Source organism: Idiotropiscis lumnitzeri, unplaced genomic scaffold (genome assembly GCF_059441095.1).
Source record: "Idiotropiscis lumnitzeri isolate Australia: NSW breed Sydney's pygmy pipehorse unplaced genomic scaffold, RoL_Ilum_1.0 HiC_scaffold_35, whole genome shotgun sequence".
In the NCBI taxonomy this organism is placed as follows: Eukaryota; Metazoa; Chordata; class Actinopteri; order Syngnathiformes; family Syngnathidae; genus Idiotropiscis; species Idiotropiscis lumnitzeri.
The window spans coordinates 1,832,966-1,859,977 of record NW_028283573.1 but is presented as its reverse complement, the minus strand read 5'-3'; the positions used below and the strand labels follow the sequence as shown (position 1 = coordinate 1,859,977).

The following is a 27,012-nucleotide window of genomic DNA, read 5'->3' as shown; positions in this document are numbered from 1 at the left end:
TTTTTATTCTCATTTATTTTCCTGAACCGTTGTCATTTCGTAAGTGTGGAAAGTCTGGCCGACATGGACAAAATATAAATCATGAGTAAATACTGACGACAAAAAAAAAAGAAACCCAATTTAATGAATGGAGCAGTCATTCCTAAAGAGTGGCACGCGGGCTCCCTCTAGTGTTGTGCGAAGGAAAAGAAAATCCCTCAATGCCACCTGCGGCCGAAAAATGAAATTGCACACTCCTTGTTTCGCATGCACCAATCATGGTTTCTCCCCTCAAAGGGTCCCCGGTTGTGTCCTCATTTCCCAAACCTTTTTGGCTTTCGTTCAGAGAAAATGTGACGCAACACATGTGTCGTCTCGCGACTTTTAAGGAACGTGTGGAGTTCTGATTATTTGCTAAAAACAAAGTTGGATTAGTTGTAGTCTATTTGATTCAGCGGAGGTTGAACATCATTTGCAAATGATTTTCTGTTTAAAATACATTTTTTAGAACGGTTTTCCAAAATAAATGTAGGTACAAGTTTTATTTTCAGACATTCACATTTGAAATGATGCCCATTTTGGGGGAGGGGGCGGGGCTAACCCGTTCACAAGTCTTTTATTTCTTTCAAAACAAAAAGTGTTCCAGAATTTGACATCAGGCCACACTCTCGCTTGCTCGCACGCACGCACGCCTCATTTCCTTTTACAGACAAGCTTCCTACAGGAAGCAGAGACAAACTTTATTCGAACCGAATTTTGCAATGACGGCATGCGAATGCTTAATCCAACCAGCCAACAGACAAAAAAGAGAACGCCAAGCACTGTCCAAAGCAAACAAAATTGAAATACGAGCATCCAACTTCCTGCTCAATCAAGTCCTTGACATATTTACAATCTGAAAAATGTACAAAATGGGCCTTGAATGCAATGAAATCTATTTAGTCTCGAGAGCAACTTTTGCCGTCTCTTTCCAGGTGCTTCCAAAGTCGCCACCTGAGTTCAGTTGCTCCTTTTTTTTTTTTAATGCGATGCATCTTATTTGCGCTCCTTTAAAAAAAGAAAAAAATGTTGCAAATTCATTTTGGTCGCAAGTTTCAGTTCCTCGATGCCCGTTCTGTGAATTGACAAGAGTGCTGAATGCATGACAAACGGACGAGATGTTTGCAGTGGTACTTTAGTTTACCGGATTAAAAAATGATCACAGAGAAGATGCTCCACACCAATGAAGACTAAAAAAAAAAACAAAAATCTAAAGTGTAGCATGAGTGCCGTAACACACGCTTGAAAGACTTTTGAAATAGAACGGTGCCTTGAGATTCGAGTTGAATTTGTTCCGACCGCGCTTGTCATTCCGAATCATTGAATCGCAAATGGGATCATCAGTGCAGCGCTAATATTTTGTTCTACGCGGAAGACAAGAAATATACGTACATTTTGTGTTTGTTCTGTCGCGCAACACAGGTGCTATTTAGCGTTAGCATTAAGCCATCAGAATGAAAAGCTCAACTATTTAAAATATGCGAGGTCATTTTCTTTTTTTGTTTTCGCTTTAGTTTGGGAGAGACTTTAAACAGGCTTAAGGCTTTTGAATTTTATGAATGTGCAAAGTTCACTCTCAAGTCTGTGCTCGCAAGTCAAAGCAAAAAGAACGAAGCCACTCGTATCTCAAAGCACCGCTCTCGGTCAAGACATGACATCACTTTGAGATCAAGCCGAGTGTGCTTGCTTCAAGTGACCCAACAAAGTGACAAAACTAAAAAAGATTGAACATTTTCACAATTTCACACGTCAGCATTTGCAAATTGTTCAATTTGGGTTTTTTTTGCTCCATGATTTGTGCAACCCGCCACGTGTGTACATTTAGAAAGTCCCACTTGTTTGTTTTCATTCATTTTTCAAAATGGTGTTATTTTTTTTGGGGGGGGGGATTTTTGCTGTCATAATGAACGTCCATTTTCAATTTCAATGTTTTGCCGTCTAGAATCCAAAAGTTAATCAATGTTTCAGTAATCAGAAGCCTTTGTTAGACAAGTACTACTTTCCTACCCTCGGAGCGGCAACGTATATACAAACGGCAACGCTCACCGGCGTATATTTTCTCTGCTCGGCGGCAACGGCGACTCTTCCCAACGTGGGGACGACAACAGTTCAGACTGATGGCGGGCGGACGGCGCGTGAAGCAAATAACAAAAAACCCAAACTTTTTTCAATCAACCAAGTGAGACCTCCGTTTGGTGACAAATGGCCTTCGCGCGAACAAACGGGTGTGCTTTGTCATCAGAGGCTCCTCCCCCAACGATATATTCCAAAAGAAAGTATTTCTCCGTATGTTTCGGCAACGATGATCCTCACGCATTCCCTCGGCTGTTGCTGTGCTTCGTGGGACAAGATGTGCTGGTCGCAGTCGTCAAACCCAAAAAAACCCAAAAAATAACGTGCACGGAGAATTTGACATCAGACGAGATCACCGCTCGGAAACAAATCATCTCGTAATTCCTTCGGGAATTCGGGCAGGTTCATGCTCGCCGGTCCTTGAGCATGGGGCGGGGGCGGGGGCGGGGGCGGGGCGAGCGGCCGTCTACAAGGCCGATACTCGCACAATGTTGCTGTGAGAGTAGGCGGAGGCGACGGCGGCCGAGCCGTCGGCGTCGGGCGGGGCGGCCAGGCTGACCGTGCGGGGGCTGACGTAAGCTTCGTCGCATTTCAGGGGCACCGTCTCGTCCAGTTTGGCGTTGAGGCTGGAGCGGCTGGCGAAAGACAAGCGCAACAACACGCAGATAAGTGGACAAGACTTTGGCTTCGGCGAGCGTTTGGCAATGTCAAGTTCAGTTAGCCCGTCTATGGCGTTTCCCATTATAGGTTAGCATCAAGCTAGCAGATGTTTGCGAGATCAAATGAGATTTTGCTCGCATTTTGTTCTCATTTCTCATGTTCTCATCAACCCCCCCCAAAAAGTGCAAATCGATTCCTTTTTATCAATGTTTGGTCATCTTTCGAAGCACAAATACGTGCTTGCGCTTGAACATGTCACAGATCTGCGCCCACAAAACGCCAAATGGCCAACATGCAACTGGTTTGGCATCGCATCTTTGTTTTCTCTTTCAGCCACAATTTCTTTCGTCGCCTTTATTGGACATTGCACTTGCCGTCTTCATTTATTTTGCCGCCAAACATGGCGCACCTTTTTCACTTTTGCGGAATGTTCGGGAAAGGAGGAAAAGCAAAACTCGGACACGATGTACTGCCGTGGGGAGCGACGCGTCCGAATGCTCGTGGACGGCGTCTTTGTCATTCGGCAAACGTGTCTTTCTTTTTTTTTTTTTGGGGGGGGGGGGGGACTTCTCACATTGACTTTGCTTTCTTCACACGCTGGCACGAACGAACTGCAGCGAATGGATCCGTTGAGCCCGCCTGTGAAGCTCATTATGGCGCCGGCCGGGTGTGCTATCAGCACATGCAAGCCCGTTGTCTTCCGCGTGGAGTTGTGTGTGTGTGTGTGTGTGCTGCCTATTATTTATTTGCTTATCAGTCAGGGGGTTGCATCACGTCACATCGCAATGGCTTGATCTGCGGAGGAAATGTGCGTCTTACGGGGACAAAAAAATAAAACGTGGCTCAATAGATGAGAACTGTCGGCAGGGACCCGCTCGGACCGAAATTCGGCACCGGCAGCCGTCACCTGACCAAAAATAATTGCGTCGGTGTCGCCGGAACGAAGCCGTCGACCGGCTATTCGAGAGACGTCGTGCATTTTCCCGATGGCCACCCCACTCGAACGAACGAACGACGAGCAGCCCTTTCGAAGTCGCTCCTCGTTTTCGCCGTCGTCCGAACGTGAGCGCGGGACGGGACGCGGAGCGAAGCGCTCGGCTACCTGTTGGCCACGGGCCTCTCTCGGATCTGGATGGTGCTGAGCTCCTGGTTGTTTGTGCTCGGCGGGCTGAAGCTGTTCTTCTTGCGGTGGCGCCGCGCGCAGCACGAGCCCAGGCCGTGCGGCGGCGGCGGCGGCGACGACGTCGACGTGCGCGAGCCCGACTTTTTGATCACGGAGATCTCCACGCAGTTGGCCTGGAACGTCTGCTCGTCCACAAACTCGTGGTTCTGCAGGTAAAGAAATGGAATGGTTGGAGTTAAAGCGGCGGGACGCCACTTTTGGCGCCTCGTGCGAGGCTGGAATTCTGCATTCTGCACAAGGTTGCTCTTTTTCTTGGTGGGTTTGCCGTTGGCTGCTCAATTTCACGTCTTTTCCACCCGGCGCCTTGTTGGGCCGCCCGAGGTCCTCGACAAGGCGGACCCGTGGCGCCGACTTGGCGAACGCGAGTCTGTGCGCGTTTGCCAGAAAGATGCAGACAGAGGCTGTCGTTGCCTTTTGTGGCCACGTTTGTGCCTCGTCTGTTTCACGTCCGGCACCTTGTTGGGCTTCTTAAGTCCCGCTCCGATTGAAAAGAAGCAAAAGCCCGGAGCGTGACGTCGCTGTCGTCTGCTCGCGTCGATTGGCGACTTTCAAAATGGCCGACGCGAGGACTCGTGTATGTCAATTGCATCGAGTCATTTTGGGAAAAAAAAATCCCGGCGAGCGTGACGCTCGCGAGTTCGCGGCACGTCCAAACCCAACGCACGAACCGCCGTTCTTCGGAAAACGACGTCAGCGACGTGTTAACTTGAAGAAAGTAAGCGATTGAAAGGAAACGAATAATCCTCAAATCTCAAATCAAGTCAAGATACTTGAATAATCTCCAGTGAAGAAATACTGCACTTGGTCGCCTCCCACCACTGGCGAGCGGCATTTAACGCCATCTAGTTTCCTAATTGGACAATGAATCACGGCGAGAGCCCAAATGTATGACGCCAGATGTCCTCATTAAGTGCCATCTGTGCAAACGTTGCCAAACAGCGGGTTTCAGGCTCGGGCAGCAGGGGGCGACAACGCGGCACGTCCGCCGCCGACGACCTTTTTGCACATCGCGATCACGGTGATCGTCGGGAGCGTTTTCGTTTCTTTCTCGTCGTTGTCTGCGACGGCCCGATTGTTGCGTGTCGTCAAAAGATTTTTCCAGGCGATGACGGCGTTCCGAGGGATTTTCCCTCCCCGATTTGCTCGGAAAAAGGTTTGTGGCTGACATTTGTCAATGTTAAACCTGATCGCGATTTCAAATTGGACAAGTTGTGACTTGCAAATTCCTTTAAAATTTTTTTGATTATTTTTTTCTGCAGTAATTTCATAAATGTCCCTACATGGCGTTGCTGCCTAAACGCTCTAATATAAAATGTGTGCTTTTGGCGCCTTCATGTGGTGTTTTCCGGAAGTGCACAAAAACATCTTTTGCACTGTGTATATATTTGTAGTTGTTGTTGTTGTTTATTTAATTTTTTTCGAAAAGTGACATGCTTGTTGTGGCCTGCTCAAAAAGAGAAAAAAAAAATCCAATGAATTTGATGAAAGCAAAAACATTTTCGTGTCAATGTTCTTCAAAACCAAACTTGTTTTCTCCATTTGTGCGTTGAGAAAGCGATGTTTTTGTTGTAACCAAACCTAGAAATAGCTGGAAAGCAACTTTTTGTCTGGTGAACCAGCAGCCGACTTTTCTATCTCTATTTTGTGGCTCTTCAAATGTCTGTGAAGATGCTCGGAAATGTGCAGCAGGATGTGGACCTGATCTTTGGAAACAGCCCAGTAACGGCGGCATGAAGCCTTTCTGGCGCCGTTGGTCCTCGGAGTGTCGCGCTGGAGCGGGCCGGCCGAGGCCATGAATAAGAAAGGAGCGGGATTTAGTGGCACAATTTGGTGGAGCTGCGCCAGTTTCAAACTTGTGTCGCATCCTCACGTTTAAAAGCCTTTTAAGCCTCTAAATCATACATTGCGTAAAATGAAGCGTGCCGGCTTGTTTGGCGGGAAGAATGTTTCCGGCTGGCTGGAGCCATGTTATCATGGCATGTCGCTGACGTGAGGGGGGGGGGCAGTATTCGCCAGCCCCATTTGGCGCTATTTTTAACTGGTGCCGCATATGAATCGCTTCCACTTTTAGCGCGCGGATGAAAAAAGTGTCTTCAGTTCTATTTGCGTGACGCGTCGTATCGCGGCTTTGCATGGACGACCTGCTTTTTTTTTTTCTTTGACTATTTTCAACTCCGTAAACCAAAGAGGGAACATTCACATCGCTCTTTTTTTCCGGCAATGACGATGCTCCCTCCAGCTGTAATTTGAATGAAATGCACGGGAGGGTCACTGATGGTGTCGCGGTCCACCCGCCCGAGTTGCGCGCGGGTTCGGTTCCCACTCGGTGACGGTGTCTATGTCTGCCCTGTGATTGGCCGGCGACCGGTTCAGGTTGCGGTTGCGCCTTTCGCCCGTCGTCAGCCGGGATCGGCTCCGGCACCCTCTCGCGACTCGGTACGGGAGAAGCGGTGTGGATCGTGACAAATGCACGGGAGTGAAATTTCCTGATTTTGTTGATTTCTAAATATTTCAAACGCTTTTCAGGGCTCGTCGACTTTTTTCTTACGATCGAACCGTATCGGTGGACTGCAGGGTCTGATGAAAGGAACGAGCAAAGCATCAAAGTGTCGCCGCTTTTCGCGTACGCTTCACCTATTGGTGGATTTTTCTATTTATTTTTTTTCCCGTGTGAAATTCTTTCGCACTCCGGTTCAAACGCTTTGGAGGAGCGAGGTTGTTTTTGTTGTGTACCAAAGAAACTTTTGTTTCAAATCAAAGGATGAATTTGAAAGCACATTTGAGAAATGCATTTATTTATTTCTTACATTTGTTCTTGATTTGACATCTTATTGCCTTTTCGATTGATTGCTTTTAGATGAGATAGGGTTTGTTTTGGGGCTCGGGTTTCACCTGCGAAAAGCGAACATGAACGCCAGTGAGCTGTCGACGAGCAAAAAGCGAAGCCGAGAGACGGAAGGTTTGGGACAGTCAAACAAGAAGTGAAAGGCCTGAAAAGTGTCTGAAATGAAGAATTTGGCGCGCTGGCTGGCAGGCAAGTAGGAAATTTGCTCACTGGAAAAGTGCGCCATTTGGAGCAAAAGACGCTTTGTCCTGACTCGTTGCTGTCTCATATAAAGATAAAGATAAAGATAAAGATGTCCTTTATTCGTCCCACAATGGGGAAATTTGAAGTGTTCCAGCAGCAAAGATCTCGATCACTCAGAGGCGGCGGCGTCATGTGTAACATTAGCAGCAGACATTCATATGGATCTTTTGATCGCAAAAGCAAATATCGTCAGTCCGCCACCCCAAAAGAAAGGAGTTGACTTCTTCGCCCAGCTGAGACATTTCGGACACTTTGGGTGGGAAAAATAGGCGCGGTCGACGCTCGGGACCTTACCGTGGTCTTCTCCAGGCAGTGCAGCAGGTGATGGTGTTGGCTCTGGAACGGCGGGCCGGCCGACTTCGCCGCCAGGGCTCGTCCCGCCTCCTTGGAGGCCTTGAAGACACAAAGCGAAAGGAACAATGAGCCGCTCGGGACGTTCGCCGCTCGCTCGGTCGAGGCGATGTCGCGGAGAGGACGCAAATGCGGGTCCGGAGCGCGGCGGCCAATCGGCTGCGAGCGTGACCATGTCCCGCAGATGCATGACAAAACGACAACTTTTGGGGCGGACAAGTCCAAACGGGCGCTTGAGTGCAACAGCCGATCCAACGCACTTGCACCAAACACAGCACGGAACCGCCAAAGCGGCGACACGACCACATGGCACGCACACACGTCGGATGAAGCTCTGCGCGGCTCTGGGATGGAAGATGTTAGTCTGAATGTTGTCCAGATCACAAAAAAACAGAGTTTAGAGGAGATGCGAGGCTGAGAAGAGGCGAGCCGCCTTTTCTTCATTTATTTCTTGAGAGCCCCGCCCCTCCAAACGCTGTTGGACAGACATGCAGAGCCGGCTCATGAGTCAGTGGGACTGTAATGACGGTTCTCCGCCACAAGGTGGAGTTTGCGCCTGGCCGGCCGCCTGCTGCGTGGACGGAGAAAGAGAGCGACAAAGTCCACCAAGCATGTCAATGCCGATGCAAGACGAGAAGCGCTGGGATGACGGCAGACAAACCCCGTGAGTGCGGCGGTGGCATGATCCCCACCACAGACCCGACGTGCCCAAACGGCCGAGCGACATGCATGCGTCAGCCGTTCGCCGATGCTTCCACTTTTTTTTTTTACCTCCTCCAGTGAGTCGATCAGGAGCCCGTTTTGTTTGTAGCGCATATAGGCATTAGTGCCCCGAATCTTCGCCGCGCGGATTCTAGCGAGCCGAGTTTTCTGTTTGAACAAACAGATTTGGGTTTTAGACTACGTGGGCGCCGTCTCCCCGCGGCAGCCTCGCTTTTCCGCTCGACATTTTGACAAGAAACAACGCCGGCGAGATGGTGGTGGCGCCCTCTCGGCCGGCACGCGACTCTGCGGGGAAAAGGGCGACAGGCGGGCAGACGGAAGACGAGACGCGAGCGGAGGGCGAGGCGCTACCCGCTGGGCTCGTCGCTTCTCCGCCCTCTGGCTCTGGTGGTAGATGCGGCTGAAGTTGGACACGATGACGGGCACGGGCAAGGCGATGACCAGCACGCCGCTCAGCGAGCAGATGGAGCCGAACACCTTCCCCACGATGGTTTTGGGCACCATGTCGCCGTACCTGAAAGACAAAAAGCGAAAGAGCGACTTTGGCCGCCCGCCGCCCACAAACTCGCCAAACGGATGCGGCGCCGGCCAAAAGTCGAGCCGCCCGTTCTAGGGATTGTCTGACTCGTGACCACGGCGGCTATAAAGATGCTTTTTGCCGTCGCCAAGAAACGTCCTCGGCGATCGGGACTCGGAACGTCGACGACCGATCCGATGCTCCGAACGTGACGGGACGGACGCACGCTTGCGCTTTTTCACGGAGGCCGGGAACTGGACTCGCTTCTGCGTAAACGCTAACGTCGACGGAATCGAAGCGTTTTGCACCTCCCTTATCTTATCTCATCTTATCTCGGGTCACGCGGCATCAATCGAAGACGGGGGCCTGGCGGGCTCGGATGCTAAAATAGCGAACGCCGCCCGAGAGCGATTTGCCGACGACTTGGAAGCTGGTCGGGATTCCCGTTTTCAAATTCATTTGCAGTCCCGGCGCGCAGGAGTCAACATTTGCCGCGACGGCGAGAAGCAGCTCGACGTCTCGGCTCGTGTTCCAAAATGGAAAGAAAAAAAAAAAAGTCGACGCAATCGAGGCGAGTCGGCGCACTTCATGGCATGCCCTCGCTTTGCCTCTGGTTGCCACGGTAATGAAAGGTGAGACGGACCCGCCCCCCAAAACGGAGGGATTTGATGTAAAGCGCCTTCGTGCTGCGAGCTTTTATTAAAACGGGTCACCAGAAAAGCAAAAAAAAAAAGTCTCCTTGAAGCCTTTTGTGTTATTTTTTGCTCGTCTTGAAATAGTCGCCGCGACGTCGCTTCAAAAAGATTTGAAGTGGCGGAGCGAAGAATAAATAGGAGCGGTGTGAAGCGTCTCCATCCGAATTCCTGTCGTTCTCCTCGCTTTTCAAACGGGAGCGTGCGCGCGGCTGCCGGCCGCCGTCAAACCTCTCACGCCGTGACGTGGTCGAGTCGCAGGCGGCGTGAGATGAATGACGCGCAAATGACCCGACCGGAAGACGGATGCCAGGCGGCGGCAACTTGAGCACGACGCGTCTCGCAAATGTGAACGTACGGCGACAACAAAGTCGTCTGATGTCGACGGCCGTCTGCCGAGTTGTTTGAATATCACGCTTGGCCTTCGTGACGGCCGGCGCCGTTTCTCGACGTCATCGCAGACGGACGGGGAAGGATTAGGAATTTCGGCGAGGCAATTAAGCGCCGAGGCATTTTCGATCGCAAATGACGATGAAACGGAAGGATCGGCTGCCGGGATGATCCAAAAGTGTCGTGAATTTGCGCAAATATTCGATCTGTCGGCCAACGGTGGTAAACGACAACTTTGTCATTGTGACCTTTGCGAACCGGAACGACAACCAATAAGGACGCGATCCGATGTCGGCCATTGTCGCGTTCCAAACAAATCGCCAGACGTCCGCCGCAATCCTCGATTGCAAATGCAATCCGATGCAACTTTATTGACGGAGCGCGTTTCACGAGCCGCGGCCGTGACAAAGCGCTTTCCGTGTGGCGGCAAATTGGAACGCAAATGAAAAGACATCCACAAAAATGTCTTCAAACGAGTTTTAAATGTGGGTAGAGAGGGGGCGGGGCTTGCCTCACATTCAAAGGTCATCCAACAGGAAAGGCACGCCCCCTCCCCGAGACTCCGCCTCCAGCAGCATTTGGATGTCATTTTCATTCTTTTAGCTCTCAACTCAACGCGAGAGCGTCGCCGCGCTGCTCTTCTTCTGGTGTCGATGGTTTTCATTTGTCTTTTAATTTGCTTCTCATTTCGACGACCGCACGTGGAAAGCGCTTCGGTCCGTCTCCAGCTCTTGTGAAATGCGCGACAGAAGTAAAGTTGGATCGGATCCAGATCCGGTTGCGTGTGGTGCGATGGTTCCATCGTCTCGTTTTTTTTTTTTTTTTTTCCCCGGGGCCGCTCACGTTTTAGAGATGGTTTGCGGATGTTCAAAATGGGCAAGCGCGGACGGACGCCCCTCTCGCACATGTCGCTGAAAATGCAAAACGCTCAAATAGAATGCATCGCAATGATCTTAAAAAAAAAGAAGCTGTCGGACGGAGGAGCCGAGCTCGCCATCTCCGCCTCCAGAAATGAACGGCGGCGAGAGAGATTAAAGCCATGTCGGAGCTTTGTTGCCGTCGTCTCCTTTTGTGAGGCGCCCAAAGATGGATGGCCCGATCGTTCTCCAGCCCGCAGCGGAAGGCGAGGCGTGTCCGGATGACGGAGTATCCATTCCCCGCTTGCACCCACCCGAAGCCCCGTTCAAAGAGTCGCAAAACGAGATCGGATTGAAGAGCGCGCGCGCAATCCTTTGGACGAATGACCTCGCCAACGAGCTGAGAGCCATTTTTCTCACTTTGTTAGTTGGCCCGATTGAGCAAACGTTCACATTTGACGGCAAATCCGGACCATTTATTTAGTTTATTTCTTTATTTTTTGGGGGTGTTGCCAAACGCTTTTGTCTCGTCAATTTGATCGGAACATTCTCGATGACGTGCAAAGAAACCGAGCGACCAATCAAAAGGATACGTCGCTTCATCTGACCTGAATCATTCGGACCGTTGGCGCCGCCGTTTGTCGTTTGTGGACTGGCCACGAGAGGGACGTTCTTTTTTTTTTTTTTTTTTTTCTGGTGTCCGAGCGAGCATCGTTGGATTCTTTGACGGTGTTGGCCGCTTTGCTGGTTTTCTATTTTGACTCCACGCCAGCAGTTTTTCGGCAGCGCGGCCCGCTGCTCTCGAAATAGTCGAGTTGATTCGCCGGCGACTGGAGATGGATCCTGTCTACCGTCACGCTTTGGATCTTGAGCGACGGCGAGATGTCGCGTGAGTGAGAGAAAAAGTCAAATGAGGGAGGCGCGAGGGAGCCGGATCGTGGTCAAGAGCGAGATGGCGAACGCGAGCGGAAGATCAATGTCGAGCGAGCGATACGAAGCGATCGCGAGAGAGAGCGTTGGTGAGCTCCGGCGATCGAGAGGAGCCGTCCAAAGCTAGCCAGCTAGCTAGCCGAGGGCGAGAGAACCAGATGGAGACAGCTAGCGAGCTAGCTAGCTCTAGCTAGCGAGCTCGCTAGCTCTAGCTAGCGAGCTAGCTAGCTCTAGCTAGCGAGCTTGTGCTCACGACGGCGATTCACTCCTTTTGTTCATCGCACCAAAGGCCTTTTTTCTTCGTGGCGACACTCAACTTGAGAGCACGTGTGTGCGTGTTTTCGGGTGAGAAAAGGCTTCTAATTTGACATCTAGTGAAAGCAACCCCGCCTTCTCATCGCTCGATTGTCTTCCAGAAGCTCGCGTCTGAAATCTGACCGCCATCGAGAGAGAGGACGTGAAAAAAAAAAGCTGACTTTACAGCTACGTCATTTGTTTATTTCTCCTTTTCGAGACAGGCCGGATCTTTCTGCTCCGATATAATTCAATTGCAGGTTGTAAAGACCCCCCAAAAAAAAGAAAAAGCCTGATCTTGTCCAGTCGCTCATGGCGACAAGACAAATGAGCTCTTTAGACGTTTGACGATTGGCGGGAAGGGAACGCGAGCAATCGTTTCCAGCCCGGCTGGAGCCTCCGCCGTCCGCTCACGTGCCGCTTGACATCGCGCTCTCGACATTTCCATTGTGGAGACCTTTCTTTTTTTTTTTTGGGGGGGGGGGAAATAACGGTATGAGAAGCCATGCTTTCATTGTCACCTCTTTACCCTTTTTTTTTTTTAAATGGAGGTAATGAAAATTGTATGGAGTGAATATTTTTGAAAAGCGCCAGCCTCATTCTCTCCATCTACTGAAGCGTGGAGCGCCGGAGCGGGAATTTGCTACCCGGGCCTTCAGTGGGGATTTCTTGGACTGAATCCACCTTTTTAGTGGCTCGTTGCAGTCGCAAAAGCCGGCAATGCCACACAAAAAGGCGACGGTAGCGCTCCCGCGCGTGCCCCCGTACAACATCTGGAGCCGACCCCAAATCAGGGTTGACGGCAGATTGCGTAATCGTCCTTCGGAAATGTTTGACCTGCGCGGAGCGCGGCGGACGAGTTTGAGTATCGCGGGCTCCCGTTCACAACCGAAGCGGAGGACGCAGCGTGAGATCCACGAGCGCTGTATCGCTCTGACGCGGTGAAGAATAATGGATTTAGCGCTCTCACCGGCGGTCACGAGCCGAAAGAACGGGTTCCCCGCCTCCTCTTGCGGGTGTCCGAGCTCTCCCTTCGAGCGGTGAGAAGCTCGGCGTCGAGAGGAGCCCGATGAGGCGGCTCGGGCATCTCCTTTCCTCGTATTCGGACAAGTCCGAGGAAGGTCGAAACCAAGTCAGACTCAAGCAATCAAACGTATCCGAAAGGATTCCCGATTCCGATGAATCGACGCCAAGCTGGAATGAAAAGTTGACGCTAGCGCCGTCGTGAGCGGACGTCACGACGGCTCGGTGCCGCTTCGCTTGGTTTGCTTCAACGTCTGAGAACTCGCACGAGACCGCCTGACCGTGTTCTGGACCCGTTGGGTTCCTGGCCCCGTTTTTGCCTCCGTTAGCGCGCTTCAAACCGAGAGCGCCATCGAGAGGAGAAAAAAAATGCTTCGCCGAGCTTCATTTTGGCATCGTCGTCGTTAACGTTTGTTATTTTCCAATTTTGCACCGCCGCGACTCGCCGACCTGCTCTCCTCGATCCACAAACGCTCTCCAATCGTCGAAGCCAGTGGCACTTTTTGGACTCCCTCGAAATATTTATGGACATGGATATGTTTTTGCGTCTGTCTTTGGTTGCGAGCGCGAAAGGCTCGGGCGCGCTCGGGCGCTTTGCCCCCGTCAAGACTTTCATTTGGCTTTGTCGGACTGAATAGCGCCATCCGTGTGCTTTTGCGCAACACGAGACGGGACGCCATTTTCAGTTTGCCCTTCCGCCGCCGGCACCTCCATCTCCGTTTGAGGTTCCAGTTTGCAGCGGCGACCACCGAAAAAGTCGTCGCGGTCATCGTGGCGTCACTCAAAGGTTGAAGTGACTCGGACGTCGTGCGTAAAAGCTCCAAATCTTGACCACAGCGCACGCACGCCATGAAGTTTTGCAAGCTTTTTTTTTTCAATGCGAATCCTGACAACAAGCAAATGCGGGAACGCGCTTCTCTGCACCTTCTGACGGAGCACAAAATTCATCCTTGCTGACAGCTAAATAATAGAAGGGGGGCAAAAAAAAAAAAGGTAATTTTGCCGCTGAACTCCATCATGCCCGTACGGCTGCGAATTGAGTATCTCAAGAAAATGGGGTTCCACTGCCTGCCAGTGAAATGAGATATCCAGTTTGGCGACGTTTGGCGTTTGCCGAGTGCTGCCGCAGCGTCCTTTAAGAGCACTCATCAAACAAGAATGGACGAGCCAAACGTGCGCGGCCGACGTGAGAAATCCATTTCCTAAAAAACAAGACCAAGACTCTCGGAAATTCGATTATCGGCAAAACAAAAGAAAAGGGGTCTCTCTCTCTCTCTCTCTTTTTTTTGTTTGTTTTTGCTCCGCCCCATCCACCTTTGTCAGGAGCAGACGCTTAAACTCTCCAAAATAATGGCGCCAGTGATGAGAAGAAGACGAATGCCACGGAGACGGCATGGGCGCGCCGCCGTCTTTGCCGAATCGGAAGCAAGAAATCGGCGGCATCCTCGCCGATCATTTGTGGCGTCGGGCCGCCGCATCCCAAACGCTTCCTCGCCTGCGTTTGGAACCCAAACGCCGATGGCCTGACGAGCACGCGGGCCGATAAGACTCCACTCTGTTGCTCTCCCTCGGATAGACGTCATGACGGAGGATGCGGGGAATCCCACGAGCGCCGGGATTAGCCCGCTAGATTTTCACCACAGGTGATAAGGGAGCGAAGGGAACGTCACGGACAGATAGCAGAGCGGAGAGAGCGAGCTGCAAACAATGGCGACCACGTGGAGATGGACGCAGCGGCAGCGCAACGCGTACGGATTCTCCACTGGCGTCGGTACAAATGAAGTTGCCTTGGCGAAGGCTCGAAAGATTTTCTAGCTCCGATTGAGACAACACGGAGCTTGAAATTTGCTGACGACTTCTTTCAAAGGAAGCACGTTGAGGGGCCCCAAGATTGACCCTTGAGGAACTCCGCTCACGCCTTTTGCCTCTATGGGCGGCGATTTATGAAAGTGACGTTACGTACGAGTGGCGCAGACCAACCGCGCAAACACCCCCGTCGTCCGTCGTCTGTTTTTGTACTGGTCGTGCAGCGCCGACGCTAAAGAATCCCGTGTGCTCTGTTTTCACTGTTTGCATTCGTGACGGTTCTGTCTTTCGGGTGGAAGGGATTTTGTTTTGGAGGGACAGACACAATTCCTTTTCAACGTTCTTAGCCAAAGGTTAGCTAGCGTGCGCCGTTCAGCCGCGTCTTGCACTTGTACACCAGCGACGCCGCTGTCGCCGTGGCCCGGAGGTCGGATCCTTCACTTCAACGTTGGAAAGCTCGCGCCGTTCGTGTCTTTGAGCCGAGCCGCGCGTGCCGCAGACGCAAATGAATCATGCGCATTAATCACCTCAGCTCTGCCTCGCTCACAATTCAAACACGTCTTCCTGGCCTCGTCCCCTGCAAATGTGCCAATTTGCGGGTCCTGAAAACGAGATCTTGTTCAACCCGCCGTGGTCGGATGAAACCTAGCCGGCGTGACCTCAAGGCCAATTTGTCATCGCTTTTCCATCCTCGTCCTCGCGGCGGCTCTTCGGAAAGCCTCCAGCTAAAAATACATTTGCAGCCCGTCAGTATTTTACTTTGAGAAGAAAATGACGCCGCTCCGAAAGAAAAAAAGAGCGCCGCAGCTCTAGATTAGAAGAAAGCGTGATGATAAAGTTAATCTTTCGCCTCCCGAGCGATTATGCTAATGAGCTCATTGCCGTGATCGGGGGGGGGGGGGGCGATATTTTCTGGACTCCTGTGATGGAGCATCAAGATAAAGATAAAGATAAAAGATGTCCTTTATTAGTCCCACAATGGGGAAATTTGAAGTGTTCCAGCAGCAGGAGGTTCGCAAGCACTCGGGCCTTCGCTTTGAACACGTCGATGACAAACGAAAAGATGTTCGCTTTTAATTGGACGGGATGACATCGTCGAGGACGATCGCCGCTCGGATGGAAGAAGCTTACATTGCGACCTTTGACGTGCGTTGGGGTGACGGAGACGAGGCCGGCGGGGGCGATGACGAGGACGAAAGGTCCCGCGGATTAGTGGCGACGTGTCGTCGAAAGGCAACGGGTCCCGGAGCCTCGTCACTCTGACAGCAGATTAGCGCTCGGCGGCGACGGCGCAAGATTAATTTTCATCTGCAATTTCTCTCGGAGCAGCCGCCGGAATTCAGCTTGCTCCCCCGACTGGCCCCAAAGTCGGCGCAAAACGAGAGTCGCCAACTTTGGCCGATTGAATCTTTCAGATCGGCGTTTTGGCGCCGCCTGCAACGCGTTCAAATATTTGCTGTGGGAAATCGTTACGGACGGCTTTCGCAGTCCAAACGATCAACGGAAAGCAGATCGAACCTTTTCAAACGTGCCAAACGTGGAATTGCGCATTTTGGGTGCCAATCGAGGAGTCTTTTTGGACAGAATCTTGATTTAGGTGCCCCTTTCTCAATTCCATTTAAGAAATGTTTAAGATCGTTTTGAAAAAAAAAAAAAAAAAAAAGTCCTTTCTTGGTCACATGAAAATCTGAAATCTGTTCTTGCTGTTTGAAGCCACGCAAAGCAGGGAAAAGTGTGCATTTATTGCAGATACACTCGCGACGCCATTTTTTAAGACGGTCCTTTCGTGAGCCGCCGTAAATGGCGATGTCGTCAGGGCGATTTATTCAAGACTTGACCGAAGGCCGGCGTGCGAAATGCACGAGTCGACGTTCCGCGCCGGCCTGCGAGGTGAAGAGAGTTGAAAAGGATGCGGCAACATCTGGACGGGAAACGGGCGAGGCGCAAAAAATGTGCCAAACGGTGGCCGCCAAGCATCCAAGATGGCGACGGCGGCGTGCCCGCCGGTAAAAAGCCAGCCAGCGAGAATCGGGGAGGAAGGCGATCCGAGCGGCCCGTGGGGGCGGGGGGGCGGAGCGGCGCTGCAAGCGGTTGCCGTGTGGGGGGGGGTCATTACTTTTTCCATTTCATTCCACCACAGTTGGCCTGTCAAATGAAAACACGACACGAGAAATAATAACTCGGGGCCGTGGGCGCAACACGAGCGAAAGGTCATTTAGTTGATGGCAATTGGCGGCGTGTCGCTCAGCTTTGACCACTTTGGCGGCCGAAGCGGACACGACGCCCGCGCGCTCGGTGCCGCGAGTCCCGTTCCCGATGTGCCGGCACCGCCGCCGCTCACCATGATGTGTTAATGAAGGTTATTCATTTTAATCACACGACAGCGCGCCCTCCCTTCCTCCCTCCCACTCTCCCGTGGGGGGGCGGGGGCGGGGGCGGGGCTTGCTATATTTAAGCACTTGTTCATTTCTTCTCCTTTTTTTGGTCGCGAGGCGATTGCTTTGTGGGACGTGCGCCCTTGAAGATTCCGACAACACGAGGAGATATTTATAAATGTGAAGTCGGAGGCCGTCAAGTCACAAATTCAACAACGTGGAAATGTTTCAAGGTGTTCCGCGTTCAAATCGGAGGCTTCGGTGCCCCCGCCTGCTTTTGCGCTTTCACGTTCCCGAAGAATGTTTCTCTGGCAAAAGCGAGAAGCCAGGTTGCTTTTTGGGTCGAAGGAGACAAAGCCGGCTCGTCCGTTTTTATTCACCGTAATGTGTCGCTGGCTTTCGTGCTCGCTTTCTTCCCTTTTAGCTCCAATGTCAGACTCTTAGTCCACTCGACACATTGCATTTGTCTGTGGCTGCAAAAAAAAAAAGAAAGGCTGCGAGGCAAGCGAGGCAAACTCTTGAAGCTCATCCACAGGGAAGAAGGACAATTGGCTGTGGGGGGGCGTCCAAATGTTCGTGGTTCTCCACTAATACCTTGAAAAAAAAAAAATGCCGTCGTTAAGATGCGACGACACAAAAGTGGAACTCGTGACCGCAAGCTCAAGCGTCACGACGACAAACGGTCCAAGAAAGTCAGCAAAGAAGCCAAATTTGCAAAATGGCTCAAAACGTGCAAAGAATGGCGACGACGTCCGACTCAATTGTTGCGTTTTTTTGGGCTCTTTTGGACCGGTCGCTTTGACGTGGCTCATTTAGAGCGCCTCGTCGTCGGCCGCGAGTGAGCGCGCTCGCATTGCGCTGACAAAGGCGGGCGAAAGGAAAAAGGGAGAGACCCACGACGGCCGGCAGATTTCGGAGCGCCTCGTGGTTGTGGTGTGGAAAAGCCCGTCAGATGGATTCCAGTCACCGGAGGCTTTTCGAGCAGATTGCGGAAGTCTCAAAATGGAGCGACATCCGTCTACAGCCTTGTCGAGTTTTGGTCGTGCGGCTCGTTTTCGTGGCGTGGCGTGGCGTGGGACTGAAAACGGTGCGCTTGAGCTGTTATTCTTCAAACGCTCCTAAAAATGTTTTGGACTTTTGCAGCCAAATGCGGCTCGCCACTAAGCTCGGTCGCCGGCCTCGTGCAGGACGGGGAGAATGCGAGTGTTGCCGTGACGCGCGTGCGCGATTCGCACTTTTATGGGGGGGACAACATTGGATTGTTTGCTTGGCTATTTTGCTCTTTTTTCACTTCTCGTTTGTTGTTGTCTGAAGGTCGTCCAAAATGTGACATTGCGCCGTCGAAAGTGAACGACGGCCGTCCATCGGGCGTTGACGAGGGAAGCGTTGCGACGCCGACGCACTCGCCAAAGATGTGAGCGTGCGGCGTGAGAAATACGGCGTGCGCTTGACCAAGCGGCCTACATGAGTCGATGTACGCGGCGGCGGCTATTTTTAGCGCGCAGGAAACAGCTGCCGTGCGTCAGGGTGACAGGCTGACATCCTTGTTCGCAGCAGGACCTCCGTGCCGGGCGGACGGCGGCCGGCGCTTTCTGTCCAAACTCAAATGTGGGCAGAGTGCCTCATCATTCGCGCAGCGCGCACGCAAATAAAATCAGCGACGGAGCCTGTGGGAAAGGCGGAACAATGAAAGTGGGTTAACGGCGGGCGGCGCGGGCGGCCACATCTTCCTTTACTGTCTCGTTCGAGCGGGATATTTATCACCGGCGGTTTTTTATGGTGGCGCGCTGGCGTCGTAAACCGGCGCAAGACGGCGAGGCTCGACGATCGCCGACGATGTGACGTCACGAACGGCGAAAATATTCCTTTTTTTTTTTGCCGACTTGCTGCTCGTCCTTTTTTTTGGGTGCGGGCGTCTTTATCTCAACGCCGACTTGATGACTGCGCGGCTCCAATGGCGATTATCGCGACGTGCCAACAAAGTGATGACGAGGCATTATGCGCGTCTGCATACTAATAGTCGCCATTTTCATCCCCGTGTAAATGCCGAGGATGAAAGGCGAGCATGTGACTTGCGGCCGGGATTTGTCTTTTGCTGCATTATTTGATCCGCCGATCTGGCGGCATGCGCGTTCAATCTTGTATCTTTTGCGAGAGGCAATCCATCAAGCGTTCACCGGGACGAGGTGGGGCTTTTCTCGGGCCGTTCGATTGGATGCAAGCGGCGCCCTGGGCTGACAAAACGACAATGAAATGAAGCCCGCGTCTTTTCTCGCACGCCGCCTTCGTTGCAGGCGCCCCTAATTTCCTCGCAGAAGAAAAGTTCCATTCGACTCTGACGGAGTCGTAACGAGGCGGATGAAAACGCCGAGCGGTGGCGAACCAAAACGAGTTGGCTCATTGTGGACCGAACGCGGCGGCCCGACGTCGGGCCTTCTTCTCCTCAACATCTGATGAGCTGGGTCATGTGGGCGTGTCTCCGAAAGAGCGGAGCGCCTCCGTTCGCGTCCGCCTTTGAAACATTTTTGGATTCCAAATGAATGACAGCATCGCGACTTCTGAATTTTTTTTTTTTAGTTTTTTTTTTCGGGCGTCATTTGCAAGCCCGCCAAAACAAATTCAAGGTGATTTGACCTGCCCGCCGATGTTTCATTTCGACGATGAATTTATGCCACTTTGAACTCCTGAAAAAAAAGGCACGTGGCGCGTCCCAAATTGGATGGCATCACCAAATATGATCCCCGGCGGGAAATTTGATTTTCATTCCATAAAAATTGTTTCCGCTCATTCGTCAGCATTTTCTTTCTATTTTTTCTTTTTTTACATTTTTTTTTTTTCAGATGGAAAAAAGTCGGTCAAGTTGATGTTGATTGGCTGCCAAAAACACTTTTATTTCTTGTTAATCATCCAAATGATGAAGTGTGTTGCGCACTTTGACTTTTTGAAGCGAGCGGCGAAAAGAAATTTCCAGAATTTTGCACAGGAAAATCGGAAGAAAATGCCCGTGTTTGGTAGAGCAAAACAAACAAACAAAGCCTTTCTCCCTTCTTTCAGCACCACCGTGATCTCGCCAGTGGAAGCCGCGCTAACATTCGAAATGGATTCGCTTCACCGCTTTGTGTTTCGTCGCCACGCGGGCATTGCTAGCATGCTAGCAGAATTTCAAATTTGAAAATGAAGAATTTCTACTTTTGCAATTTGACTTTGCGCAGCGCATGCCGAAGCGCTTCGGCAACTGGCGTGCGTGTGACGGCTGCCGGCCCGCACGCCAGACCTCAGCCCGTTCTCCCTTGCGAGTTGCGCTTGATTTCCGCCCTTTTCACGGCTGCTCTCAGCACTGCACTCCGTTACACCTTAAATCACTTCAGAGACGCGGGGAAAAAAAACCCCCAAAAACTCCCTCTGCGGCTAATTGGCCTCGACCGCGTCTGGAGAAAAACAAGCAAACGCTGCAACATCTGATTCCACCGTCGATATCGTTTCTGTCGGAAGGCCTGGAAAGTCATCCGCTCGTACTTTCACTTCAAAATCGCTTCATCGACTTTCCTAAAAATTGGACAATTTCGCAAGAGAACAAAATCTTCCGTTTGGTCGTCAGGCTTGATTACTTTCGATATTTCCCGAATGCGATCGTGTCGAGATACCGATCCAAAGTCGAAGAGATGGAGCCGCACGGTTGTTTTTTTTTTTTTTTGTTTGCAAGAATTTTGTGGAGTTGTCATCGTGAATGTTGAAAAGAATTTGGGTTCAGTCAGCGAAGCATCGCTACGGAAGTCGAAAACGTTTCATCCGTCCGTCCGTTATCGCCGTTTCTCCTCACGTAGATCGCGAGCGTGCCGGAGGCCGTCCCGGTCGTCTTTGGGCGGTAGGCGGGGCTAACACCTTCAACTGCTTGCCAGCCAATCGCACGGCACGCAACCACCCGTGCTCACAATCGTCCTCGGGGACAATTTGGAGTGCTCGATGATTCGCGCAAGTTTTTGGAATGCGGGAGGAAAGCCACGCGGGCACGGCGAGAACATGCAAACGCCACACAGGCAGGCCAGAATCCAACCCGCGACCTCTCAAGTGTGTGAGGCGCACGTAAATATTGATCCTTTGTCTTGAGTTCTCAGGATTGTAATCGATGACTTTGTGACTTGAATGTTCAAAAAGGGAAGCGGTCCCAGAGATTCACCAAGAAAAAAAAAAGAAAGAATAAATTGCTCCCCAAATTTGAAGGCGGCTCCTCGAACCAAATCAGCATGCTGCATTTTTTTTTTTTAAGAGCTCCGAGTGTGGACAAAGAAGGCAGGATGGCGAAATGCCACCTCATCTGGCCACTAAATAAGCAGGAGACGACGTTGCTGTCCGGCGCGACACGCAGCTGCGCGGCGCTATTGATTCTCCGCTGGTCCTTTTCATCCGGGCTGCCCGCCAAGTGCCTCGGAACAGGAAGCCCTGCTCTCGCGACGTCTGCTTAAGCGCAATCAATGGGCTATCAGCGGGGGGGTAGGGGGCTGGGCGGGTTCCGAACGCACGCCGCTGTCTCCGCTTCCACGGGGAAGCGGAATTGAAAGTATATGTGGCGGAAAGGCATCATGATAGCGGGTGGCCACAAAGCATCATTGACGATCGGCTTCTGAAAAGGTTCCAAACGCCGGCGCCTGCCAAAGTTCAAAGAAAGGCGGCTCGGTTCGCATCGGAGCGTCGGTCGGATGGCGCCGAGCGCACGACAACCGGTTTTCCCTGATCGCGCTCATATTTGAAGCGTCTCGACGACCGGCCGAATCTTTCGACGTCCGCTGGAAGCGTTCGCGTCATCGCCGCCATTTCAGAGAATTGATCGCGGCGCCGCGGATATGCCGCTTTCGTTTCCGATACCAGCCCACGCGTTCGGCGTCGAGCGCTCGCCGATACCGATACCAAGGAACGATAGCGCTTGCGCTACGATCCATCCCGTTTCTACGACCGCCCTGACGGACTTTCTGCTGCGGATGATGAGCGAGCAACGTGTCCAAAGTTTGCTGGCAAACATTTGTCGATTTTGATCGGGTCGCTCGTTGAGGATCGGAAACGAAATCCCAAGAATGGGAAGTGGCGCTGCCGCAACTTTTAGTTTGGGCGTCTCACGACAGTCAAGAAGGTCAAAGTGCGTCACGTAAGCGTGAGAAGCGTCTTGGCGTTGTCGTTTGTGAGTCCCAATCTGCATTTTTCCGCCTTCGTCCGGCACATTGAAAGCCAAAAGGACAAACGCAGAGCCGCCGGATGATACGATAACAAAAACTAAAGCAAAACTAAGCACCGGCGTGACCGCCTCCGTTTCTCGTGCGAGGCGGGCTCGCGTTTGCGGCAAACGCGTCGCTGGCCGACGTGTCGTGTGCCCGTTCCCGTCAGTCCTCGCCGCTTCGTCGTCAAAGCGCCGGCAGAAAACCGGCTCGCCGCTACCGACGTCATTTGGGGCCCCCGGAAAACCAAACCCGCACTTAAACGGTGCTTTTCGAGTGATGCGCGGGGAAAAAAAATGAGATTGACGTTGTTGGCCAGTTGCCTCGAATCGAACTGGAGTCGACCGGCCGCCGCGTGGTCCTCGTACCGTCGTCAAATATTTCAGCGGGTCTCCGTTCGAGGCAAAGCTCGACGGCTCCGTCAATCGCTCGCGTCGCCAAGCGGCCCTCGCTGGATCGTTTTCACGAAAGACGAACGAAACGAGCCTTTTGTGGAATAATAATAATAATATTCCCTTTATTAGTCCCACAATGGGGAAATTCGAGTCTCCTGGGGCGACTGGGACCGGAACGCGGCGCCTTAGACCACTCGGCCATCCTGGCAGCCAAGCGATCGGCCCCGCGGCGTCTCCGAACGGGCCTCGCCGGTATCCGGCACGCGTCACTTGAACTAATCGCAGAACGTTTGTCCGAAGATGCGCCGGATCTAATCTGCGATGAGAATCAACATCAACCCGTTGCGGCCATTTTGCGTGTTTGTCCTGCCTTTGCCCGAAAAAAAAAAAAAAAAAAAACAGCAAGAGAGAGAGAGCAAAGTGAGATATTTTTAAACACAAATGCTTTTTTAACAATGATCTGATTATCATTCCCCCGACTGTCTAAGCAGCGATGACGCTGCAGGCAGCCAAAGCCCGCGTTCTGCCGCTTTATTGTTTCCAGGAGGTAAAAAAACCCCAAACCAAACCAAAAATGAGCAGATGGCCGCCTGTCGGAACAGCCGCGCCGCTTTCCAGCAGCTCGGCAAGCGCGCCGCACCCAAGAGGCTGAGCGGTGCCGGAAGATGACGATGGCCGCGGCGCCCGACGGCCGGACGACTCGGCCGCACGGGGGGGGGGGCGCCGCTGAGGGTCGGACGTGCACGGATTCACGTGGACGTCACCGGCGGGTCGTCGTCTCGCGCCGCTTTCGTGATTTGAAGCCACTTGGCCGCAAAGTGGCGCTGGCACGCCACCTGAGTTTTCGTCACACATTTGGTGCGTGCGTGGCATCGATGATGGCTGTCGAATGGACGCAAAGCCCCTCGCCAAAGACGATTCCTATTGAGCATGGAAGCTTTCCGTGAAACGATTACCATTTTTGCATTTATCGACGTCCGGATCGCAACGAAATGTTTTTGCGCTTCACCGCCAAACGGAAGATTGAAAAATAGCATCGCCGTGGCGGATATTCAAACACAAACGGTGCAGCAGCGCCTGCAGTCAGAGAAAAGTCAACGGCATATATTCCAAAAAACACAATTCCTCCAGTTGACTTTGTTGGGTTGATCATGAGAGCGGTGACACTGCCCCCCGGTGGCAAAGGTGCACTAAGCGGGAGGAGTACGAAACTGCGTTTCCGTCTTGTCGGTGGGCAAAGAAATAAACGCGTCGCTGAAGTTGCATCGAAGCTCGCGAGCAAATGGCGACACCTGGAGGTTGAAATGGAAATGGAAAAAATCGGACATCCGCGCGCGACAAAATGACGAGAGACGAAATTCCACCGGGCAAACGGGACAATGAAGTCGTAAACGTGCAAACGCGAGTTGCAGATGCAAAAAAGGGTGCAAATCTTTTGCGTTCCACAACGGCAAATAATTGATGAACGCTTAGAGGACAAGAAGTTGACTGCGCCGTATTTTTGTCCGTCAGGCGTCGCCGCAGCGACATCAATGGACCGCATCGCTCGGCTTCTTGCCCGCCTGTTGCCAGGCAGAGTTCATGCGGGGCGGCCTCGTCGCGGAAAATGGCCCGTCACTCACATGCGCTCGGAACGAGTAGGAAAGGAGAACGGGACGAAGGGCGTGGCCGATCTTTGCCGTTCGTCCGGAGTCACGCTCGAAAAGAACAAAAAAAAAAAAAGGCAGTCCTTCAGCCGTTCGCCCAATTCTTACCAAGCGGCGTAGAACGAGGTCTTGGCGAGCCGTCTGGAACCTCCAAACGTTTGAAACAAAAGTAAACGGGCCACAAACGGAAGGACTCTGAAATTACGTGTTGGGGGAGGAAGGGGGCGGGGTCAAAGAGTCGATCTTGTCCGTGCCGGCGGCGTTTAGCGACAAGCCGAGCGACGCCGCTTTTTTCCCGACATTTCTGTCCGATGGCGTGCCGAGAGATATTTTCGCTTGCAAAATTTGGATTATTTATTTTTTTTGTCACTCAGCGGCAGTCGGTGTGTTTTGTCACCTTGCCTGGAATCGTCACGTAAAGGACCGCGTGGCCGCCGTATGAGCCTCGCGCCACTCGAGCGCAACTATCGTAAATGTCATGGGTTGAGGCCAACGTGACTTTTGGCGCGCGTGTCTTCGGAATGTCCGTATTTGGGGATGTCGGGAACGGATCCATCGAACGGACGTGACGTCCTACGGTCAACGGCGCTTTGGTTCCCGTCGCAACGGACTTTTGAATTCATCGCACGTGATTTTTCCGTCGACGTCGACGAGAAAAAAAGCGAGGCGCTCGGCTCGGCTTTTGGCCCAAAGGCGGAATGGGCGATGGCGCGGGTGCGTGTCGGGCGTGCCACCTACCCCAGCGTGGTCATGGTGACGATGGTGTACCAGAAGGCGGCGGGGATGCTGGTGAACTTGCTGGCGGCCGAGCCCTTCTCGGCGTAGAACATGACGGTGGCGAAGATGATGATGGCCATGGTGAGCGAGAAGAGCAGGAAGCCCAGCTCGGAGGCGCAGCTCTTCAGCGTGTAGCCCAGGATGCGCAGGCCCGCCGAGTGGCGGGAGAACTTGAAAATCCGGAAGACGCGGAAGACGCGCAGCGTGACGAAGGCGCCGCTCACCTGGTCGTTGTCGGTCATGACCAGGCCGATGTAGTAGGGCATGATGGCCACCACGTCGATGACGCTCATCACGCTCTTCATGAACTTGTAGCGGCTGGGCGCGGCGATGAGGCGCAGCAGGTACTCGACGGTGAAGATCATGACGCACGCCGTGTCCAGGCAGAAGAAGGCCAGCGCGTAGCGGTCGCCGCACGACACCTCCTCGCCGGCGCGGCCGGGCAGCGTGCCGCACGGCACCGTCTCCACCACGTTGGCCATGACGGAGATGGCGATGAAGAAGCCGGTGACGTAGTAGAAGACCAGCGCCAGGGTGCTGGTGTGCGGGTTCTCGAAGGCGCGCCACAGGTACTCCCGCGCCGACAGGTTGACGGGCGCCGCGTCGTTGCCGCCGTCCATCTCCTCGTCGTCCTGCAGCCGCTCGGCGTTCTCGCGCCGGCGGTCCTTGTACTCCTCGTAGCAGCAGTCGCCGATGATCTCGGGGACGATGCCGAAGAAGGCCAGCTCCTCGTCGTAGGCCGAGATGCACTCCTGGCGCGGGTAGTGCAGCTTGCCCGTGCGGTAGAAATTGAGGACGTGCCGGAAGATGTCCGGGTCGCGGTCGAAAAAGTACTCGTGGCTCTCCTCGTGGAAGAAGAAGTCCTTCTCGCTGCTGCCCAGCAGAGTGTCCGGGTAGCGCTCCAGCGTGGTCCGCCACGTCTGGAAGCGGGTTCCGCTCACGTTGAGGATGATCAGACCGTCCTGGGTTTTGCGCTTGTCCTGCGGCGGCACCGGCATTGGGGTGCTGGCCACCGGCATCCACCCGATGGCCGCCGCGCGGGCGAACGGGAGCCACGCCGCCACGCCTGCTGCCATGCTGACCCTGACAGGGGGCGCGATGGTGGAGGGGAGAGACACGCGACACGTTATCGCAGTGCGGCCAAGACTCGGCATTCCAAAGCTTGCGCATTGACTGGCACTTTGCGGCAAACTGATTAGCGAGCGGCGGGATCCCCCCTCTGAAAAAATCAACGAGCACTCACCTTCGGCTAGGCTGCTCCTTCAACTGCCTCCAAGGGGACTTTAATGAAATCCTCGCGGCAGACGACTTGCCGTATCGCCTCCCATCTATCCTCACTGCAGGCACACACACGCGCGCGCGCGCGCACGGCCAAATAAAACCGCGCAATCGCGTCGCATCAACAAGTTAAACAAAGCAGCCGGCAGCCTCTCGGCAGCGCAAAAGGCGCGATTTTGCGAGCTTTCGTTTTCCTCGTCTTTCGTCTCCTTTTCCTTTCCTCTCCAAGCATCCGCAAAGCGAGGGCCCCCCCCCCCTCCACTCGATCGTTGCAGTTACTCCACAATAAAGTCCTGTTCCTTCGCGTCTACTGCAAGACCACCCTCCCCCTTCTCTTCGCGGCGCTTTCTCACCAGCAAGCGCGACAGAGAGAGAGAGAGCGAGAGAGAGCGAGAAGGGGGGGGGGGGGTTGAGGGAGGAGTGGTCCAATCTGCGCGCAGAAATTCCTGTGCTGCTTCACAGTCAGAGGAACTCATCATTGTGTTGTCATTGCTTGGGCGGCATCTCCAAAATCCTCCCTCGGGGGAGCGAAGAGGCTGGGAGGGGGCGTGGCTTGTTTCTTGCGGTTTGCACGTCGACACTCACATCATTCCATCAACACAGATAGGAGCAACTCGAGGAGAGGACTTTCTTTTCTTTATTTTTTTCCTCCCCGTGCAGTCGAGAAGGAGTTTATGAATCGTCTCGTGGTCGCCTCGCAGGTCCGAGGTTGAGGGTTTGAATGTCAAT

At 52.9% G+C, this 27,012-nt stretch overlaps 1 protein-coding gene across 2 annotated transcripts; it reads right to left on the bottom strand.

The window, feature by feature from the left end:
* Positions 1 to 576: 576 nt before the first annotated feature.
* On the bottom strand, positions 577 to 26,649 carry kcnd2 (potassium voltage-gated channel, Shal-related subfamily, member 2). 2 transcript variants are annotated; one of them, XM_088287168.1, is made up of 7 exons: positions 26,249 to 26,649; positions 24,967 to 26,088; positions 8,448 to 8,610; positions 8,145 to 8,243; positions 7,317 to 7,415; positions 3,854 to 4,080; positions 577 to 2,726 (listed from the first exon to the last, which is right to left on the bottom strand). In XM_088287168.1, exons 2-7 carry the CDS (start codon positions 26,079 to 26,081, stop codon positions 2,558 to 2,560), a joined length of 1,872 nt encoding a protein of 623 aa, XP_088143294.1. In that variant the 5' UTR covers positions 26,082 to 26,088; positions 26,249 to 26,649; the 3' UTR covers positions 577 to 2,557. The 2 variants fall into 2 exon arrangements, with proteins under 2 accessions (XP_088143294.1, XP_088143295.1); XM_088287169.1 differs by lacking the exon at positions 8,145 to 8,243.
* Positions 26,650 to 27,012: the final 363 nt, after the last annotated feature.

Bases quoted from the DNA above. Each gene is read 5' to 3' on its own strand.
- kcnd2 (XM_088287168.1), bottom strand. From the start codon at position 26,081: ATGGCAGCAGGCGTGGCGGCGTGGCTCCCGTTCGCCCGCGCGGCGGCC. The intron at 8,611-24,966 runs GTAGGTGGCACG...TTTGTCTTTCAG, and splicing joins GTCACCATGACCACGCTGGG to GTACGGCGACATGGTGCCCA. The intron at 4,081-7,316 runs GTAAGGTCCCGA...CTTTACCTGCAG, and splicing joins ACTGCCTGGAGAAGACCACG to AACCACGAGTTTGTGGACGA.